This window comes from Branchiostoma belcheri, unplaced genomic scaffold (genome assembly GCF_001625305.1).
Source record: "Branchiostoma belcheri isolate BF01 breed outbred unplaced genomic scaffold, Haploidv18h27 scaffold47, whole genome shotgun sequence".
Taxonomy (NCBI): domain Eukaryota; kingdom Metazoa; phylum Chordata; class Leptocardii; order Amphioxiformes; family Branchiostomatidae; genus Branchiostoma; species Branchiostoma belcheri.
The window spans coordinates 755,505-771,221 of record NW_017804098.1 but is presented as its reverse complement, the minus strand read 5'-3'; the positions used below and the strand labels follow the sequence as shown (position 1 = coordinate 771,221).

Below are 15,717 nucleotides of genomic sequence, written 5' to 3'. Positions count from 1 at the left end.
AAGTAGAAGGGTTGTCGTACACAAACTCCGCAGTAAAAGAGGAAAGAAGGCGATATAATTAATATGTGAACACACCACCCAAAGATTGTCAGATGGATTGGGAACAATACAACAAACACTCTCCATTGCTGTCTGTACTTATACTTTTTCTATTTCTTAATACCCTTCCATCAAATATGAACAAACATGAAATTGCAAGCACAGGAACCGACCTTCCTGCCACCTCCAAACTGCGATGGAATGTTCATCATCTAGACCAGCAGTCAGGAGAAGTTTTCCTGTGGCACTGTAGATGGACAGGAAACAATGACAATTACCTTTCCAATGCTGTGGCTAATGGTAATTTCTGATTAGCAGATCTTTATCCAAATACAACTTTGAACGTACAGCCATTGCTCATTGAGCAGCATTACCAAAGAACAGCTATTACATTTATTTTCATTCATCTATTCACATATATTTACTGAGCATTAGGCAAGAAGCACAGTTGCTTATATACAGGGGTAATCAAACTCATCCCAAAATTTGGGGTGCTGAAAGATTCTACTGATCAGAAATATAAAACATAAAAAGGAAGAAAAATATATTAAAAGATGATGGAAGGTCTGTACACGAAATAACAAAATAGGGAATGATCACATAAATTCAATCATTTCTCTATGCCTGAAAATTTGATGGCCCTTCATGCCCTTTCACAGAATAGGTAAAAATGTGAATGCAAGAGCAGTTGAAGACTTACCTGAAGTTGACATAGCACACACCCTTAGAGTGGAAGCCACGGATGATGGACAGGGTCTCCTTGGTGTTCGAGTCCCAGATGTTGACTGAGGGGACCTGGCCGATCTGTCCTGTGGCAATGATGCTCTTAAACTTGGGGTGCTGATTGATGGTGAGGCAGATGATATCATCTGTGTGCTCCAAGTAGAAACTCTGATTGCCTGGAAATGGATGGTAGACTTTAGGACATCTGCAAGGAGGATGCTCCAAGGACATTGAAAGGAACTTTAGTTACATGTACACATATCACCAATTCAGCAACCACAAAAACTAGGTGTAGTAAACCACCAAGGTTAATAAAAATTCTTACACATTCCTATCTGGGAACAGGAAATATATATTTATGGCTCATATAATTATATAGGAGATCACTTAAGTTCCTGCTAGAGGTTCAAAGGTATACATTTCTATGTTTTTATGGATGGATGTAGTGTAAATTCATTTCCTAGCAAGTTAGCAACTATTGATAAGAAATATGCCTTTTGCAATGGCTCCACCCCTAAATATATGTAACAGTTACATGCACCAAGGGCTTCAACATGCCAAGTTTTATGTTTTTATAGCTATATTTTTCACCAAATGTCTGAACTAACTGTACTACCACAGCACAGGTCTCAGCACCATGGCTATATCAGGAAACATTGCCTTCATTCCTAACTTCCCTGGCATGTCACACAATGGCACATAACCCATTCAGTAAAGACCTACCATGAGAATGAAGCTGAGCAGGGCTGCTAATGCATTCCTCTGCAGGCACAGGATATCCCTGATAGCCCATCCAACTGTTTGCATCTTTGACCTGCTTAGCATGCAAATCATCCTGCTACACCATAAAACCGCTAAAGCTTCTTAACGTAATGCAACAAGACAAGCTACCTGAAGACCATTGGGCTGAGCCAGTAAGGAGATAACAGGATTTGGTGTTAACAAGGAAGCACTTTATCTGCAGATATGGTCTGTCTGGCACTGATACAGTAAGGCTTAAAGAGCTCACATTTCTGTTCTCCCAGGAACAAATAGGTTTTGCCAACCTACTGGCAGGACTCAAGTCAATGCAGGCCTGGATCTTGTTAGACCTTTATCTGATTCAGAGTTTTGACAGCGTGGAAGAAAAGAGTTGGATTTACAGCCTTCTTGTTAAGACAGACTCGAATATCATATTTTATGCTTTTAGGATAAATTTCCTACCTGTTGCGAGGTTGTGTATGATACCCGCTCCTGCTGCATGGTACACAATATCTGCCCCATCGTTGATGTAGTGCAGGTTGTTTCTGGTGTCAAACCCTCTGTACCCATGGATAGTTGTGAGCACCAGGTCCTGCAAGAATCAGATAGTCATACATGTAAAGTTGAGAAAAACCTGATCCAATACACATATAACATCAAATCAGTTGGTATTTCTCATTGATTCATAAATAAGTACTATTTCTGGGAGTCCTGTTTTCTTTACATTTGTGAAGATACAGTCAATTATTTTACTGGAAACTTATATGATTCAAACTTTCAAGAGAGAAAGGACACAAAATAGCAATACATGTATAAGAAAGTACAATATTGCACTTAAGGAGGCTGCAGCTTACCTCCACAACTCCCTTTCTTCTCTTGTTGGTCTCTCCCTTCTCCAGTTTCTGTACCCTGGGAGTAGGTGCTCCACCCCTACTGACAGTGGGCCTGGATGAAGGGGGAGTAAAAAGCAGTGAAAAACCTTAAAGGTATAATGATAAAATATACTGTAATGTCTTATGATTGTCCCTTGAACAGTAAGATTTTGCAGACACCAAGGAAGGACACCATGTTCCTGCTTGGTTAAATTTGACACCTCAAGACCAGCTAGCAGAAGTAGGATTTGGGGAATCCTCCATCCAGAAATACTAGCATTTACATTCTGGGAGCATATGCTCCACAGTTGAAAGTAAAATCATCTTTGTAGGCTGGAGGGCAGTACTTGAGGTAGAATTATGCATGTTTGGGACTGTGCTGTCAGACCTCTTCAGTAAGGTCAATCAATAGGTCTTGAATGGGTGATGGTAGCTGGAGGAAACAAAGGAGTGCAGCGAGCAGGCAGTGGATTTTATACATGCAAAAAGGCTGGAGATGGTGATGATATGAATGGAAGCCTCCTGTCTTTTTCCATCTACCACAATGGCCTCATTACAGGTAACACCATCTAAAAGACTAGACTAAAAAAACACCAGCAGCAGACATCCTGCATTATCTACCTGTATCACCACCAAGACATGGCCATCCCCGCCCCAGGAATTCTTGTGACATTAAAGACCAAATGACACCAAAAAAAAGTCTGTAAAATACATACAAATATCGGAAGTGTACATACAATATAGTCACTGGAAGTTTATTCCAATCATGATGACTGAGAAATTTAGCTTGTACGACCTTCTAAAAGTGGATTTTTGAAGACTCTCTAGCAAGCTTCTCAATTGCCCACTTCGGGCACCTCAATTTGCATCTCTATGTTTTATTTTTGCATTTCTGTGCTTTTTATCCCGAGCTTATATCACTGGGTGACATCAGCTCAGGAAAAAGTACAGATATGCAAAAATAAAATGTAGAGATGCAAATTGCCTGCCAGAACTGGCTTGTGCTGACTTTTCCAAGGTAGGGCATTACAATTTTGAATGTAACAGGAGAACCGTGCATATTTATTGTAAATGTGTCAGGTAATACTAGTTATGTCAATTACAATCAGCTAAGGTCATATTTTGGTGTCATGAGCACTTTAACTCAATCCCAACCTAAGAAGATTTAACCACTCCCTGCACATGGCCCCCTGAGCCCTGAGGACGGTCTCATTTCCACATGAGCTCAAATAATGCCCACCATATAACTATGCATTTAATCTCTACATGGAAGATTCCCCTATTTCCCTTTTACTAAAACCAGCACCAGCTTCAAACACTTAACCTGTCATTGTCATGTACAAACCTTAAAACCATATACACAGAACCAGGACCATCTCAGGACCATCTATTCAACCAAAACCAGCCACATATACTCATGCATGCTACAGGGCATAGCGTCTAGTTACATGATTACAATTCTACAGGTGCTCTAAATCCCATGTGCAAAGTGTTTCCTAAGGTGAGTACACTGCCACATGACTTTGACAAAGACAGATGCAGATACATTTTTCAAACTAGCTACACAACAAACCTTTAAACCGTTCATGGTTTAACTGTTTAAACAAAACATTGCGACCAGACCAAGGTAATATACCTGGATCCTCTGTGAGTGTTGGCAGGCAGAAGGGAAGAAGTAGTGAGTTGGTAGTAAGTCAGACTTAGCAGCTTTATCAGTAGCATGAGCAAAGAGAATAATTTTTTTTGCAAGAATAATGCATCCCCAAGTAGAAGTAGAGTAAAAGATCAAGAGTGTAACTTTTCCTCTATCTTTTTTTATAATCAATCCTCATGAATATCACTATTAGTAGTATTACTGTATAATATTGTCATGCCTTGTCTTTTTAAAATACATATAGTAAAAGCAATGGAAAGATAAAATCATGCTTTGTTGCATTTCATTAAATAAGAACATTTCCCTTGATTTATATTTCTTGGTTCTAAATCAAACATTCCAGTAATGTTAGTCTAATTGTAACAAATCCATCCAAAATCTTGCACAGCATTGGGGAGCTGTTACTGTCTTTCTTTCAAAACTGAGAAACAGAAACCTGCAGCCTCAGTCTACAATCTTAATGACTGCAATAGAAATATATCTTTGAACGAATATCACAAATTACAATAAACAATGAATCATCTGATCATGAGTAATATAGCACCATTAGTTGGTCAGCAAATATCTAAGATATATTTATTTTATCATTAGATTAAAACAGAAACTGTGGTAAATATAGAGAACTTGTCTCATAACCAGACTTACTTCACAATCCCCTTCCTCCAGAAGGCAAGTGAATGACCAATAACAAAACATTGTCAATTTGTGACTAGCACTGACCTCATAACAGCTGTGGAAGAAAGACAGGAGGGGAGGAAAGGACAGGACAAAATAAGGAATCAAGTTGTCAAGTTGGAAAAATACAAATGCAATAAATATCAAAGGGAAAAGCAGTAAAACATAAGCTAAGAAATAGAGCAATTGAAGACAATCATCAGCACACAAATGTCTTTTGTTTCATGAATAAAACAGAACTTGAGCACAAAGCAAAATCATGCAACAGTGGTGTACCATACTGTAGAATTATACAAGCAAGAAAAACTTCGTTAGATGGTACCCAGGCCACCTGAACATAAGAGACCTACCGGTATAAACAGCTTTTTATACATTGCTATTTTACACTGACTCGTGCAGTTAGGTTTTCTCCCTTTTGTGTAATCACAACAATCTGCTAGCACCAAGGACATGAACTGTTGAAACAATGTGTGAACATCTACTAAATGTTGCATTATATTTGTATCCAAGATAATAATTTCCTAATTTGTCCATTGAACTTTTACCTTTCCTCTCCAGTTGGCTGTTTCTGCTGTAAATGGGGTTTGGTACCACTTGTTTCTCTGATGTTTACAGCATAGGTTTTTGTAGTGTAATCAATATCCTTCTCCCTCTGCACATCACTGTCATAGCCTACAGGGCAAACACATCACACAACAAATAACTGACTGTCAATCAAGAGGACATTCCAGTGGTGGCAACAACAGACAATATGCTAAATGCAGTGACAAAATACATATACTATTCGGAAACAAAGGAAACAACACTGTACCAGAGTAATACCAGTATGTACCATAATGCTTGTGGTTCTGCATACTACATGTGGTGATTTTTCAATCGTAACAGAACTCTGACTGACCTCCTTCCTCCTCAGAGTCAGTTTCAGAGTCTTCACTCTCCCCCTTGAGTCCGTTCTGCCTGGAGCCTGGTGAGTTGTGTGCCCACACCAACACTGACGTGTCAGCACCACCAACAGACACCAGCATCCTGTCATCATGGCTCCATCTCACATTAGTCACATGGGCACTGTGTCCTATGTACTTCTTAAATTTGGCATACTGCCCCTGAGAAAGGACACACAGACAATTGTCATAGCATGCAGAAAATATTGCTTATGAGAAATACAAAATGTATACTATGAATGTGATGCTGGAATAAGGAAATCAAGGCTGTAAGGTCACACATTTTTTGTGATTTCTTACCTTGGCAGGATATTCAAACAGTTTAACAAAGCCAAAATCATCTCCTGTGGCCAGCACTCTCTTGTCGTGGGACAAACATGCTGAGTTGACGTCAGTAACATCACTGTGGACAGGCCAGATCCCCTCACAGGTGTGGCCCAGCACACATGTCCAGGAGGACCAGTCAATCTGCTCCACATCTGTTGACCGAATGGTTTGCCTCTTGCCTCTTGGTGCCTCGAAGAATAGCTGCTCTTTTGCACCTGTGTTGACTTGCAACAACTTTCCTAAACAATGGATGAAAGAACATAACTTTGGTACACACTACAGTGTAATATGTAACAGTGCTCTTTAGATAAATTTCTGAATGTTACCAAGATAACCATGATCCAAATGTACCTACCCTTTCTGTCCCAGTCGATGTGTGTGATATAGCTGGATGCACCTTTGCAGATGCCCACTCTTTTGCTACTCAGAACATTGTAGATATCCACAAAGTTGTCATGGGATGCAACTGCAAGGTACTTTCCTGGGTCTGTAGGAGAGGATGGATAACATGAATACCAAACAGCTACAAAGATTCTTAGATATGATCATAGAATCTAAAGGAAGTAAGAAAGTTGGTTTATCCACTTAATCTTGTGATTTATACAAGACAACATGTTCTACTTTACTTGGCTTGTAATAGTGTGTGCCATAGTATCGTGTCTTGTTCGCAGACATTTTAATCAATTTACATTGGGTATCCACAAAAAATGCTCTGGAACAAGGTGAAAGATATCTCATTAGAAAGTAAAACAGTTTCAGCAAAACAGTTGCAAATGAGGTCATATAGCTGTAAATAAATCAAGAAACAGTGTGCTGTGGTGCACATTGAAATATAAATAGTGCCACCACAACACAACAATCATACAGGTTACTCACAGTCACAATTCACATTTGTGTCAGCAATGGAATTCAGAGGAACAGTGAGAAAATGCACTCCAAAACACTGACAAAAATATCAGTACCAAGGACATAACTCAAATTGCACTACTACTTACTACTGGGTTTAAATAAAAAGACAAGCTGCTAAGACTAAGATGATGTAGTATGGGCTGGGAAGTGCATTTTTGACAGCTATGTGGATGAACACTCCACAATTTTCACTCACATGTGAACCATCATGGACTCACTGACAGGATCATGCAGTAACAATGTCTTCAGGGCTCTAGCCAAAAAGGGCTAGAGCAATTTGGTTGAAAAAAGGAATAAAGAAATGGCTACCAGTAAAAGTTGTGTGCATGGCACATCATTTGGAAAAAAAAAGTTGAAAAAGATAAAGCTAAAAAAATATCAAAGAGAGTTCTTCAAGAAGGGAAAATATCCTTCAAAAGTGGCCAGACCACATGTACTTGGCTAGAACCCTGTGCTTTAGTTTACTTAGCAGTACTTTTGGCATTAGTCTCCCTGCAGCCTGGGGCTCTCCCATGTACGTGTAGGTCTGCAGGCTCAGGGCAAGCTGCAGCTGGGAACAGGGACATTTACCAGTGCACAGTACACCAAGTTACTTTCCAGATATGCAGAGGAAAGTAGCCTTTGAGGGATATGCATTGCCAGTATTACAGCAAGGAAGGAGACAATGTTTTATTAAAGCCCACAGGTGGTCATAAAAAATAATGGAATGGGACTTATCTTCTTTCAATGTCTAGCCAAAACAACTGTACATTGGTATTTCTTTCTATAAAAGAAGTGCAGGAAAGATGCTGATACAAAGAATTTAGCTTTCAAGCAACAAACAGTTTTGCTCAACTGCCCAAGATGCTGGTGCATGCTGGAGCATGCTGGAGGCATGGAGTGGCATCAAGCTGAAGCATGTCACTGTAAACCCTGAGATAGAAGTGGGTCTGTAGTGGGATGTGGATATCAAATATATGTTGTATGTTTTCCTACACCAGCCATTATCAAATACTTCATATTTGCTAAAATAGAAATATTCAATAATCCTTTATTCCTGGCTAAATATCAAAAGCTGCACTCAATTATTCTGATGTTTAGCTATCAAACAAATTTTACTCAAAACGAACAAAACAATCTCTCCCTGTCTCAGCTTTTTCAAATGAAATAAACCATGACCATCACACATGTACCATAGCTGTGCATGTCTTAGTAATAGCAATAGCCATGCCACCAATATGATTAGAGATATTGCAGCATGAACTATCTACAAATTCATGGCAGATGCTGAATTTTGCTGCTAATAACAGGCTATTTTTATCAAATATTTACTTACCTGGAGAAAACCTGATGTCAGAAATGTTCTCTTTCCTATGATGGAAGGTGACCATGTCTTCTAGTGTGTCAGCATTGACTACCAGGAAACTCCCTGAAAGAGCAGAGCGGAGAAGAGGGAAATGTGAAGTTATTTCGTTTTATGAAAAGGAATTTTCTTGCACACATAATTTCATAAATAAGTAGAATGTAGGGTCAAATCCTAACTGAATATTACTCCTTCTGCCTTTGACTGTCCATTGGTGAGGCTAGTCTATTCCAGAATTGCTAAAGAATACCATGACAGAATTTTCTGGTCAGTATGTGCAAGAACTCACCATCACTAAGACCTACTGCTATGGCCTTGCCATCTGGAGAGTAACAGCAACACCGTCCCCCTTTGCGTAACCTCCTGACATTCAACATGCGGTGTTCTGGGGACAGGTCCCAAACTCGCAGTGTCTTGTCATCACTGATGGTCACACAATGGTCCTTGCTTGGATGGCAGGCCAGGCCCCATACCTCATTCTCCATGTGACCCTGTGTGCACAGAACACAAAATCTCAGTGATTTAAGTACCTGGATAACCACTGAAACTCATCAATAACATACTGTACCTGGGTTCAATCATTTTAAGTATGGTACAAGGAGGACTCACCTGCACAAGGATGTTCATTGGTCCACTCTTGTCTACCTCCAGAATCTCCCCATTCTTGGTTCCCACCAGGATATGGCCGTGTCCCAGTGTGATGGCCCGGATTGATGGACAGTCCTCCAGCAGAACTCCCCGGGACCCGGGGGCCAGGGCACCTCTCTTGATGGCATAGGTTTTCAGACATCTTTCAAACTGGTCATCCCACAATCCTACCACTCCATCCTTCCCTCCAGTAACAAAGCCCTGCAACCAGGATTTAAAAGGTCACAAAACTGGATTTGAAAACTAGACATTTGTAGTATTAAAACAACAACGATGCAATCAAGGCAAAGGCATATCTGCACAGAGAGCACTGCAATTCCAATTGCAGATTTGGAATGGGATTGAAACAAAAGTGTACAACCTAAATCATTTCAATATGCCATTGAAATCAACAGGTCTTTTCATGGCAGTGAGCAATACAAACACTCCCACTAGCTAGATGAATTCTCTAGTTCTTTATTTGCACTTGTATTGATCTATGGTATTATGGGACATATAAATACACATTCTTTAACTACCACAAGTACATTGTTATATACAGGAAATTACATGTACATATACCTTGTCCAATGCATGCATGGCAAATACTGGACCATCATGAGCCTTGACTGTCTTCAAAAGATTTGTTCCTTGCCACATGTATACCATTCCATTGGCTCCTCCAGAAAACACGGAATCCTCTGTCTTTCCATATGCTACACACATCATCGTGTCCAGCTTCCCTATGTTTCCAAAGGTGCCTCTCTTGGAGGTGAATCCACCCCCTGCCTGTGTCCAGAACTTGATGTGTCTGATTCCAACAGTAACTAAGTGGTCAGTGTTATGTGGATTGCACTTCAAAACAAAGATCTTGTCCTTGTGGCCCCGTGTGGTGGCCAGCCTCTCGCCTTTCTTCCAGTCCCACATCACAATACTGTGATTGTCATCCAGTCCTACACTTGCAAGTTTCTTCCCATCTCCTGCAGAAAGATATAAGGCAAATAAGCATTATTCAAGTGTTAGCAGAAACTAGTAAATTAAGTTAAACATAATATGTATTCTCTTTCTAGCACCACACTACAGACCAGTATGTTCTAAGACATCAGCTTTCAAGGGTATTGAATATGATGAAATTGAATTTTGCAGTCCACATTTATGCTGAGTTGTGGAATGGTTAACATTTTTCACATCACACATCAAATTATCTACTACAAATTTAGGGTGTGTTTCATGTTGTAGTTGTCTTCAACAAAATTCAACCAATCCACACTTACATGTAAGTGTTACATGTACAGGTTAGACTAATAATAAGGGACACAATGAATCTTTTCCAAAATTGATTTGGCAAAGTTAGGCTTCAGGCAATTTACATTGCTTGGCCCCTTATGAAATATTGACCACTTGCTCAAGTTTGACTAGGAGCTGTTAGAGGTCCTTAACCATTTCTCCAATGCCCTATGTGGCTTCTGATTGATTTATTGATGGGGATAACCAACCAGGAGAATTACAAAGAGCAAACCAGAGGCGTCAAAAATTCTATCTGGATGAGTGCTGATACACGCTAAGTGAATAATCTAGGGCAATCATGCAGATGTTCTACATTGGAAAATACATCATAAATAATGCTTGCTCAGCAACATTCTTGTATTATCACAGTAAGTCACATGCCAAAACCAATTATCTAACAAAAGTGCACCGATATGCAAGTTTTCACATGTACACGTTATGTAAGAGACAGTCAGACTGTCAGACTGCTCAACACATTTGTCACTTTATATGTGTGTCTATGTGTGTGTGTGTGTATGTATGTATGTGTCAGTGTGTGTGTGTGTGTGTGAGTGAGTGAGTGAGTGAGTGAGTGAGTGAACATTGTAAGAAATATCTTTCATGTTCCTACATTAAAAGTTTATTGCCATTTACTTCTGAATCAGTACAGGGCCTGGTCCTCTCAAAATCAATAGGACTAACAGCACTTTCATTTCGCTCAGTTTAGAACCTAACTTAAAAGAGATCCCGCTCTTCCTCAAGGGAAATTAGCTATGGGACCAGGTTATTGCAGAGGGGAAACCATCTGGGAAGTGCAAAGGCAAAGGAATTTTACATTTTTGGTGTCACAAAATATCAGAGCACATTACAACAGTCTAGCGATCAGCATGCATGGACGATTCAATGAATACTTATGGAATGTTAGATGAGACAAATATTGAAAGGAAGTAGACAAAGAGTTTATCATAGTCTGGGTACCATCCCCAGTAGTATATTCGCAAATTCTATAACTGGGTCTGGACTTGCACACATATGTAGCGTCTGGAGTCTAAATATTCGTTCAGATTTTGAACGAGCGCGCTGATTGGTCCTACTCGTCTAAGCCCTTTTTTGGGTGTGTACATATTAGGTAAGGGCTGTTCGGATGTCCGAACGGCGACGTTAGCGTCCGTTCGAACGTCCGAACGCCTTATCATCAACATGTCCGACGGCGAACCGAACGCTAAAGCGCACATGATATAGCCGTAGTCAGTCTTTCTGTGATAAATCATCAACATGGCTAACGCACAAGCCGCTCAGCTCACGGAGGTTGATGTTGACCTCGCAATCACGTCCGTTTTGGACGATTTGGACGGAATATCGTAGCTCAAAAATGAGCAAAAAGATGCATTGAATAATTTTGTTCGTGATGTTTTGGGCGTCCTACCGGTAAAAAAAGAACGCACCGAGAAAAGGAATACTCGCGCGAAGATCTGTGTTTACAAAACAACAAACATCACTTGAATAATGCAGGCGCGCCATTGGCCGTCGCCTCGGAGGCTCAGCCAATCAAATGAAGCCCCGCTGCTCGGGCTAGCTCATTACGTGACGTCATGACCAATCGTTTTATATGTGTGCAAGTCCAGACCCAGTTATAGAGTTTGCGAATATACTACTGGGGATGGTACCCAGGCTAAGTTTATCACCCACATAGGTAGGAATGTCTTAACAGAAGCACCTAGCTGTGGAACATAAACAGGTTACTACACATGCTCTTAATGTTTATTTCTCTTGTGATTGTTAATGCTACCGTTTCTTTTTCAGTGTCTATCAGGTGTTCAAGAATTCATTCTTTCCTAGAACTATCGCAGAGTGGAACTCACTGTCACCAAGTACAGTAGGGGCATTGTCAATAGATAGCTTTAAACAATGTCTAGAGCTAGAAGTTCAAGGGTTAGGTGTAACAAGTCGATCGGTGTAATATAGCCAGCTGCCGCCGCGCCGCGTGCCTGCGAAGCTGGTGTGTTACGCCGAAAGGCGGTTATACCGGCTATACAGATACAGATACAGAATACAGATATCAACCTGTGAACCTAAAAAGGATGAATCGACATGAATGGAATTGAAGATTCATGTAGCATCGATTTTAAAAACACAAGGCTAGAACTCTCAACCCTTCCCATCCCCATTTCACTGAGTGCTTGTGAACTCAACATATATAAGTACAAATGTATGACACTAAGTAAATGTATGCCATCCATCATGTACCCTCTGGCAACATCTTCAAACCAAGTGAGCCCTCTGTGACTTGTGTGGTGCACTGTAAGTCTTTTTTATTTATTGGCAGACTACTCACCAGAGAAGTCTACAGCACAGATCCCCCTCTGATGGCCTCCCCGGAGTACAGATAACGGCTTCATTGTCTCTGTGTCCCAGACATGGATAGCTGGGTCTCTGCCAACCTGTCAACAGGAAGAAGTCTTATCAAATGCTGGCCAATCTCATTCAATTTAAANTCCAAAGGTGCCTCTCTTGGAGGTGAATCCACCCCCAGCCTGTGTCCAGAACTTGATGTGTCTGATTCCAACAGTAACTAAGTGGTCAGTGTTATGTGGATTGCACTTCAAAACAAAGATCTTGTCCTTGTGGCCCCGTGTGGTGGCCAGCCTCTCGCCTTTCTTCCAGTCCCACATCACAATACTGTGATTATCATCCAGTCCTACACTTGCAAGTTTCTTCCCATCCCCTGCAGAAAGATATAAGGCAAATAAGCATTATTCAAGTGTTGGCAGAAACTAGTAAATTTACATAGTATGTATTCTCTTTCTAGCACCACACTACAGACCAGTATGTTCTAAGACATCAGCTTTCAAGGGTATTGAATATGATGAAATTGAATTTTGCAGTCCACATTTATGCTGAGTTGTGGAATGTTTAACATTTTTCACATCACACATCAAATTGTCTACTACAAATTTAGGGTGTGTTTCATGTTTAAGTTGTCTTCAACAAAATTCAACCAAACCACACTTACATGTACATGTACAGGTTAGACTAATAATAAGGCACACAATGAATCTTTTCCAAAATTGATTTGGCAAAGTTAGGCTTCAGGCAATTTACATTGCTTGGCCCCTTATGAAATATTGACCACTTGCTCAAGTTTGACTAGGAGCTGTTAGAGGTCCTTAACCATTTCTCCAATGCCCTATGTGGCTTCTGATTGATTTATTGATGGGGATAACCAACCAGGAGAATTACAAAGTGCAAACCAGAGGCGTCAAAAATTCTATCTGGATGACTGCTGATATGCGCTAAGTGAATAATCTAGGGCAATCATGCAGATGTTCTACATTGGAAAATACATCATAAATAATGCTTGCTCAGCAACATTCTTGTACTATCACAGTAAGTCACATGCCAAAACCAATTATCTAACATACGTGCACCGATATGCAAGTTTTCACATGTACACGTTATGTATGAGACAGTCAGACTGTCAGTCTGCTCAACACATTTGTCACTTTATATGTGTGTATGTCTGTGTGTGTGTGTGTGTGTGTGTGTGTGTGTGTGTGTGTGTGTGTGTGTGTGTGTGTGTGTGTGAATGTATGCATGTGTATGTATGTGTCAGTGTGTGCATGTCTGTGTGAGTGAGTGAGTGAGTGAACATTGTAAGAAATATCTTTCATGTTCCTTCATTAAAACTTTATTGCCATTTACTTCTGAATCAGTACAGGGCCTGGTCCTCTCAAAATCAATAGGACTAACAGCACTTTCATTTTGCTCAGTTTAGAGCCTAACTTAAAAGAGATCCCGCTCTTCCTCAAGGGAAATTAGCTATGGGACCAGGTTATTGCAGAGGGGAAACCGTCTGGGAAGTGCAAAGGCAAAGGAATTTTACATTTTTGGTGTCACAAAATATCAGAGCACATTACAACAGTCTAGCGATCAGCATGCATGGAAGATTCAATGAATACTTATGGAATGTTAGATGAGACAAATATTGAAAGGAAGTAGACAAAGAGTTTATCACCCACATAGGTAGGAATGTCTTCTTAACAGAAGCACCTAGCTGTGGAACATAAACAGGTTACTACACATGCTCTTAATGTTAATTTCTCTTGTGATTGTTAATGCTACCGTTTTTTTTTTTCAGTGTCTATCGACCTGTGAACCTAAAAAAGATGAAATGACTTGAATGGAATTGAAGATTCATGTAGCATCGATTTTAAAAACACAAGGCTAGAACTCTCAACCCTTCCCATCCCCATTTCACTGAGTGCTTGTGAACTCAACATATATAAGTACAAATGTATGACACTAAGTAAATGTATGCCATCCATCATGTACCCTCTGGCAACATCTCCAAACCAAGTGAGCCCTCTGTGACTTGTGTGGTGCACTGTAAGTCTTTTTTATTTTATTGGCAGACTACTCACCAGAGAAGTCTACAGCACAGATCCCCCTCTGATGGCCTCCCCGGAGTACAGATAACGGCTTCATTGTCTCTGTGTCCCAGACATGGATAGCTGGGTCTCTGCCAACCTGTCAACAGGAAGAAGTCTTATCAAATGCTGGCCAATCTCATTCAATTTAAAAGCTGCACGTACAGTGCTGGGAGACGTAACAGCAAATATTGGAGTATCTGTGAGTGCAGAAGACAAGTGTTCAAAAACTCAACATGTCACAACACAGGTCATCTGAAATCTTATTCAGTAATATTCTAGTTTGTGATAGACTGTTGCATTGAAATCTCTACAGGAAATTTTCAATGTACAATTCATTATATATAACTACAAGTTAATAGTCATTCCTAAATGGTAGTGTTTTAGGTTTACTTAGTAACACAACATTATTATTAAGAATGTAATGCAAGCTTATTTCTTTTCCAGGCTTAATGATAGCGAGCAGGTTATCACACTCGAAAGATAATACTGCAGTCGAAAGATAATACTGCAGAGCACATTGAATTTAATGAAGATGCATGTTCCTCCCTCTCCTGAGTTATTCCCTGATTGAATGATTACCAATTACAAGGATAGCAGATGGTCCCAGTTAATCCAAGGTCATCCTCTCTGATTCCCAGTCAGCCAATCAGGCGTGATGATTACATGACTATCTTGCAGCTAGCATAGGTCTAGATTATCATTATAGTACTGTAGACTGTTGTTGAGGAAGCTACATGCATACTGAATGTTTAAACTGTATTATACTTTTCCTAAACACCAGGCTATACAAGGGGAATCCACATTCAAAGTCAAGTACCAATACCTTCCCAATGAGATATTTGTTGTTGAAGGCAAGAGCATGACATTCAGAATGATCATTCTATACCCGTAGGATACAACAAGGAGATCTGCAGTCACTGTGATAAATAACTACATGTACCACAAATCTGTACCTTCTGTTAACTCAAGAAACTAAGGCAGAAAATTACTTAATATCTAAGTCTTCTCTCAATCTATAATTGACCCTAAGTTTCAAATTACTGTCATATTGTCCAAAAGAATAGCTAATTTTAGCACCCCCCCAAAAAAAACTACACCACAAGCCGTAACATTGAACAAGACCGTCCTCCCAGTAGTCAATAGGGATATTGGAACATAATGCTTCCCTGAG

The 15,717-nt window shown here is 40.1% G+C and overlaps 1 protein-coding gene across 1 annotated transcript in view; it reads right to left on the bottom strand.

The window, feature by feature from the left end:
- LOC109479188 (echinoderm microtubule-associated protein-like 6) overlaps positions 1 to 15,717 on the bottom strand; it is a 55,985-nt gene that overhangs the window by 7,850 nt on the left and 32,418 nt on the right. The window contains exons 13-27 of the mRNA XM_019781079.1: positions 14,538 to 14,643; positions 9,433 to 9,830; positions 8,833 to 9,072; positions 8,513 to 8,714; positions 8,197 to 8,289; positions 6,328 to 6,459; positions 5,946 to 6,211; positions 5,603 to 5,807; positions 5,250 to 5,376; positions 4,675 to 4,689; positions 4,012 to 4,020; positions 2,358 to 2,448; positions 1,966 to 2,095; positions 740 to 938; positions 213 to 286 (exon numbers count right to left, since the gene is read on the bottom strand). Coding sequence (XP_019636638.1) covers positions 213 to 286; positions 740 to 938; positions 1,966 to 2,095; positions 2,358 to 2,448; positions 4,012 to 4,020; positions 4,675 to 4,689; positions 5,250 to 5,376; positions 5,603 to 5,807; positions 5,946 to 6,211; positions 6,328 to 6,459; positions 8,197 to 8,289; positions 8,513 to 8,714; positions 8,833 to 9,072; positions 9,433 to 9,830; positions 14,538 to 14,643 — 2,287 coding nt within the window. The remainder of the gene's footprint in view (positions 1 to 212; positions 287 to 739; positions 939 to 1,965; positions 2,096 to 2,357; positions 2,449 to 4,011; positions 4,021 to 4,674; positions 4,690 to 5,249; positions 5,377 to 5,602; positions 5,808 to 5,945; positions 6,212 to 6,327; positions 6,460 to 8,196; positions 8,290 to 8,512; positions 8,715 to 8,832; positions 9,073 to 9,432; positions 9,831 to 14,537; positions 14,644 to 15,717) is intronic.